The 6601-nt window shown below is 37.0% G+C and overlaps 1 protein-coding gene across 4 annotated transcripts in view; it reads right to left on the bottom strand.

Annotated features, from left to right (window-relative positions):
• pcdh10b (protocadherin 10b) overlaps positions 1 to 6601 on the bottom strand; it is a 29142-nt gene that overhangs the window by 8403 nt on the left and 14138 nt on the right. For 2 of the 4 annotated variants that reach the window (XM_017303488.1, XM_008403130.2), the window contains exons 4-5: positions 3513 to 3670; positions 3302 to 3434 (exon numbers count right to left, since the gene is read on the bottom strand). In XM_017303488.1, coding sequence (XP_017158977.1) covers positions 3302 to 3434; positions 3513 to 3670 — 291 coding nt within the window. Of the gene's footprint in view, positions 1 to 3301; positions 3435 to 3463; positions 3671 to 6601 lie in introns of all 4 variants that reach the window. The other 2 variants (XM_008403132.2, XM_008403133.2) reach the window with 2 other exon arrangements.

The following is a 6601-nucleotide window of genomic DNA, read 5'->3' on the forward strand; positions in this document are numbered from 1 at the left end:
TCTGTCCAGAACCAGTCAAGACTGGGACAGGACCAGTACATATGAATCCATGTGGCTTCAGCAGTTTTGCATTTGTCACAGTGTGGAGTGAATTCTAGATAGAAATGAGACCAGCTCTATGTAGCACTTTGAACTGAATGCTACATTCAGTTCAGTGGTTCACACACAGAGATGCTGTATTAATAAGATTAAGCGTAGAGGTCCAGGTCTCATCATGTTGTAGGTGAGGAGATCTCTGTCATATTCAACAATTTATTGTAAAGCCACTAAATCGGCCCTTTAATAATATGATGGTTTCCAACAGTGTATACTCTGGCAAAAAAAAGAGTCTGAAAGATGGGATTGAATAAAGGTTTTGGTTTGCAAATATCTAAAAATAAATTAATTAATTTAAAAAATGGTAAATTAAATTAATTGCTAAATTGTTCAAATGTTGCTAATTTCTTCTCTTTGAAAAAGTCTTTCAAATGAGTAAACCCCTCCTGTCCAAACCTAGGAACATCCCGTCTTCAACAGATGGTTTAAAGACACAGTTAAGTGCAATCAGACTTAACTAGGGAAAAATCATGGAGTTTAAAGTTTTCACTAAACTGGCCCCATATGTTCAGTGAAAACTTCACTACAGGATTTAAAATGGGGTTAGATGGGAGCAGAGCACAGCCAGAACAGATATAAAATAAAGAGAAATGTAATTCCATAGTCACCCAGTCAGGATTTAACATGAGTGATGGCAAAAATACCAAAACACTAAGCGCAAGAATTTTGGCTAAAATTTTGATATCTGTGTTTAGGAAAGAAATAAAYCTGTATGAGGTGCATTCCATTGGATTTTTCCCCTTTTGTGCAATAAGAGTGATACAGGCTGTGTAAAATGACTGAGGGAGGAATATTTGTTTAAAGCAATCTGTAAGGGTGGAACTAAGCTGAACACAGAGGAAGTTTGAGAATTATTTCAAAAATTGCAAATGTACAGAAGGGAGACCATCCAGACCTGGGCTTTAGCAGACAGCATGAGGCTGTTGCTGGGGGAACGTCTGACTGGGAGGCACTGGAGTAGGTTTAGATAGACACATTTTAAAAATAAAARTACAATAAAGTTCCATAAGTTTGATTTCCCTGAAACGCATGCTTTGCTAACCACCTTTTGATTCTATTTCAGCATTAAATCTTCTTCAATAGGAATTGATCTGCATCCTCCATCCYAGTGATTCTTTATGAACAAAGTCTCATTTCTATTTTTATTTTCTTCTTACACTTATTCTTTTGTTAATTTAAATGTATGTTTCAACTCATTGAGATCCTGAAAAATTAAATCAATCTTCATCTTCATCTGAAGGTTTGGGGTTCTTAGAACTTTGATAGTTCTGACAATCTAATGTTATATATAAGAGGTTTTTTCAATCTGAAGAAAATGAAGCCCAGATTATGATGCTACTGTCACCAATTATTTCACTGCTAGAATGAGTTTCTATTCTATTATTGCTGTGCTGCGTTGTTTTTGACACCAGAATATGGGAGGAGCAAAGCAGTAGAGAAAATGTCCTGATGTGTAGACGGAGGTGGCTAGTGAAGATTTAATAATATGGAAAAACAAACTTACAAAACTCAAAGGGAGCCATGGCAAAAATACAAAAACCAAAAATCCATGGAAGGAAAACCGGGAAGGGGGACACAAGGAGAACCAGGGCAGCACAAGGAAGTGACTGGAGTAAACAAAAGGATCTGGCAAATCCTGAGGTAGCTGAACAAAAAGCCTCACGTATAAAAGACTGCGCAGTTTTCAAACCAACACTTGGCCTACAGACAAATTTAGAAAAGTGCAGCATACAAAAGACTTGTGATGTATAAATCCGTGCTCACGCACATACATGCCACCTTTCCTTTATACATCCCAATCTGTGGAAAATGGAGCACAGCTGCTGGTTCTCCTGTCGCCACCCAGACTACAGATGTAAATGAATATAAAACGGCTGCAGCCACATGAAGCAATAACCATGGCAAGGTTCTTTGCTTTATCAGTAGAAGTATTTATAGCAATAGTTAATATATATTTTATTTAAAAGGTGCTTTCAGGGCACATGAGGTCACCTCACAAAACTTTAAAATACATTTTAAAGAAAAAATGTGTGAACTAAAGAACTAAAGAATAAATAGACTAAAGAAACACGATAAACTAGAGAAAAGGAAATGGACAGAAAAAAATAAATAGTAAAAAGAACTGAACAGAAATAAAACAGAAACCAGACTGATCTAATAAAGACTGAGGAACAGAGTATTCAAACTAGAATAACTGAAAAAGGACTTGACACAAGAAATAAACCTAATTAGAATCACTAAGAAGGAACTGAAATAAAAGAGACAGGAATAAAGCAGATTTAACCAAAATAATAATAAAACTAGAAAACARCCTAACAGCAGGAGGTCCTGAAAGAAAACACAAAAACTGCATACAAATTATAAGAGTTTTGAACTAAATGAACTAATGCCAAAAAATAGTTTTCCATTCATTGTTAAGAAGGGCTATAAATAACAMTGTACATGTTTTAATGTAAGGGAAAAAATACATTTTTTAAAATGATATTCCTCATGAATTGCCTCATTTCCAAGCAGAAATAAACTTTGTGGTTAATAAATACATTTACTGAGGGTATGAATAATTATGGGTTGAATTAAATGTAATTGTGGGGATTTTCTGTGATCCTTTCTGACCTCTTTGCAAACCAAGTATTTAGCAAAGGATGCAAATTATTAACTGTCAGGAAAATCCTACCTGTACAGCTGAACTTACTGCTGTTCTGTGAGATTTTCTATCATTTCTGGCTAATGTGAACCCAAGAAGACTGAATGCTAATGTGGTATCAAGTAGTGTTTAAATACTGCATTAGTTTATGAAACTGCAAACATTTTCAGCCAAATAGCTGCAGATCCTTTTCTTCATTTTCTCTTCTGAAAGATTTGATTGTTTTTTAGATGAACTGCAAGTGAGACCTTTCACATTAAAGAGGGGAAATGTTGGAAATTATTTTTATATCGCAAATAAACAGAAATTTTCAACAGTGAGTGTGCATCTACACATTCAGCAGCAATCATTTGCATGATTGTGCTACAAAGAACGTAAATAGTTGGTCATCACAGTCAAACGTAGAGCAAAAGTTGAGAAAAAATCAAGAGTTAGCTGAACACYGAGRACAGGGTCCAGATCTGAAATGAATTTCTATCATCAGTCTAAAACTCAGTTTGAGCTTTTTTCTATGCTTGCAAGATCAGAGAATGGCTCTTTTTTAAAAAACAGAATACTTACTTAAATAAGCTGCGTAATAAGGAGCTCTGGAGCTATGCAGAAATACTTCCAACATTTCCCGCTCTAGTGAGCCTTGGTGGGGGCTGAGTTGATGGTTTTGGAGAAAGTGGTGGTGATTTAGGGGATGGAGAAGCTGTTGGTGATGAACAGGCGTCGCTTTACCAAACGTGGAGAATGACCTGTCTGTCATTTGCTCCTGGCTTTCAAATACCTCTGAATCTGGGACTGAGTCCATGCCGGGCACATGGAGGTTGCTGCGGTAGTCTAGACCCTGGCGCCCATCAGAWGGGACAAAGCTGGGCATCCAGCAGCGATCAGAGTGGCCCAGGGCCTTACACTCTTCTGTGCAGTTAGAAAACAGATCAGCACCTGCAGATTGAAGCACAGAAAGGAGGACAAGCGAGTGTAAAGTTACATAAGACTGGGATATAATAGAGAGATGAAACACAGGCATATGTGTAACCACAGCTGATCTYTTTGCTCGTGTCAGAGGTTTGTATCTCAGAGAGGTTAAGGTCAAAACKTCCCACACAATGATTTTAAAAAACTCAGCTTCTATGCAGACAGAGAACAAGAGCCATTGATTGTGCTAAAGTATCCCACATGTATAATGATGTCCTTCCTTTTTGTCTTTCTAGACATTTAACTTTACAGACCAATGCAGCAGTTTTATGCATAACAGCCACATAAGGAGCCATTTAGTTCAGCACAGCAGTGCAAATTCTTTCTGTTGGAAGAACAAAAAAACTTTAAAGACTTAAACCTTATAAACATTAAATTAAAGCAATATGTTAGTGAGATACAGAACAGATTTTTTTCAATCAAAATAATTGTCAGCAACGAAAAAAAAAGCTTTATGTTACTTAACATTGAGTTTGGGATTAACAGGAGCTTATGGGCCTAATTTCAGATAAACTGGCTGTCAGAATTTAAATTAACTGAATTTTCATATTGCTGTGTCCAAAACTAATGTTCTAATGAAACAACCTATCCATTCATCCATTCATCCATTCATCCATTCATCCATTCATCTATCCTATCTCGTGGTGCTGCATAGATTGAAGTTACATCACTTTCATGTTTATCCATCTAAAGTTTGCTTCATATCTTAGAGCTAAATTTTGCTTTAGTTACTTAAATCATCTTATGTCCAGATAACCATGATAATGGCTCCTGCTTGAATTTTGTTTCCAATTGTACTAATAATAATAATAATAATAATAATAATAATAATAATAATAATAATAATAATAATAATAATAATAATAATAATAATAATAATAATAATAAAGAAGAAGAAGATAACTATAATAAAAATAATATTAATAAATTGTTTAAAGGCACCATTAGCAGAGACACATGAGGTCCCTGGTTATTTAAAGTAGCTCCAAAGGATTGTAAAGTAATTCTAACCAAGATTGGATTCTTTAAAAACACAAAGTGAGGCAAATATAAGAACGGACATGACTGCAGATTATAGCACTATCACTTCTGGTATTATCTAGGTTTTGCTGGGACTCAGTATAGTGAGCAGAACTGGACTCTACCTCAGGTTAGCTGATGCTCCAGGCGTTGTTGAAGAGAACCTCCCTCTCCTCAACCTTTAAATTCAACCAGAAACTAAGCAGTGTTGGATGACCAACCTGCCTGGACGCTGGGCCTTCTCAGCCATTCTTCAAGCCTTTTGTGCTGTGTGAAAAGCTGGGTACATGGAGAACTGGAAACCTGATTTTGGCTCTTTCATGTCAAGTAATTATATGTGAGGCTTTTTACTCCCTGAATTCTTGGTGAAAATGACCTTTTGTCAGGAAGAAGAGAAGAACGCAGTTAGCAGAAACAGAGTCCAGTCCAGCTTCTCCGCCCCAATKTAAGCTTTCAACCCATTATGTTTTCTCAGCTCCATATGTTTTTTTGGGGGGGTTGTTTTTGCGTGTTTTTTTATGGTTGTAAGGGCTCTATTCAGCAAATGCATGTTTTCTAAAACCTTAATCCTCTTGTTGTGTATGTGTGTCTAAGGGCTAAAATCTGAACTGTCCAGCTAGAGCTATCTGCCTCTAATCCCTTTGAATACAGACTGTGATTAGTCTAAGGCTGTAAGACTGTTTCCATCTCAGTAACCAATGTGTGTGTATGTGTGGTGTGTGTGTCGGTGTGTGCATGCGTGTGCGAGTGTGTGTGTGTCTGTAGGGGTCAGCAATGGGGGAATTTRCTTTGTTACAAAGCGGATTAATTTGGCTTGCTGTCGCTAACAGCTTGGAAAAGTTTCCTGTCTCCTAACAAGATGTTTCATATTAAATATTAACCCATATGGCATAAATACAGCACCATGTCACCATCAAACACACMTCCATGCATGACAGACGGGCTGCATTCAAAAATGTAAGCAAAAATAGATGCAGAGAGAAATGTTACATAAAGATCGATTTCCATTTCAGAAAGGAATCAGGAGAGTCGGTGGTATTTGGACTGAACAAGATCTGAGACACACTGAGAAAGAAGTCAAGCCACAAAGCCAAACCAAGTCTTGCTAGTTTTAGCAAGATTAGATGTTCCCTCAACTTCTCTCTAAAACACTGTCACCCAGTAAGGAGCAACAAAGAAATGCAGAACATCTCATCTCAGCTTGGTATTCTGCACAGAACTCACACAGGGCAAACACAACGTTCTGATAATAACCTTCATTTGGTCATTTCTATGCAGARGTCTGAAAAATAAATTACTGATCACTGAGCTGTTACTGCAGTGATGATGTGAACCACAGGCCTAATAAGGAATTCATCATGGCAGCAGGGAGAGAAAGAAGCAGAGGATAGAGGAGGGATTGAAAAGTGGATAAGGACCACAACTCAATCTACTCCAAGTGTGTCACACTAGATATGTTAGTAAAATCTTCTTTAAAACATGCTGCAGGAGGGGAAGCAGGTCCCTGGGGGACGTCTTAAGGTGGAAAAGGCAGTAAATGAGGTGAGATATATGTGAGGAAAGGACTCAGCCCAGCAAAGTGTCAGCAGATGAGACCTTCATTTATAAGGGATTTATATAGAAAAGGAGATGAAATTAACTGACATTAATCAATAAAGAACGGAATATAAATGACTAAATAACTTGTAACTAAATACATTAACTCTATTTAGGTCTATGTCTTGAATTCACCTCAAATCACAAAACTGGTGTGTGTATATCATTAATGACTGCTGCTTAGTTTTCTACGTACACCGTGGATCATATTGCTTCAAGGGAATTAAATAATATGTCTCTGCACACACACACACACACACACACACACACACACACACACAC

This window comes from Poecilia reticulata, unplaced genomic scaffold (assembly GCF_000633615.1).
Source record: "Poecilia reticulata strain Guanapo unplaced genomic scaffold, Guppy_female_1.0+MT scaffold_301, whole genome shotgun sequence".
Taxonomy (NCBI): Eukaryota; Metazoa; Chordata; class Actinopteri; order Cyprinodontiformes; family Poeciliidae; genus Poecilia; species Poecilia reticulata.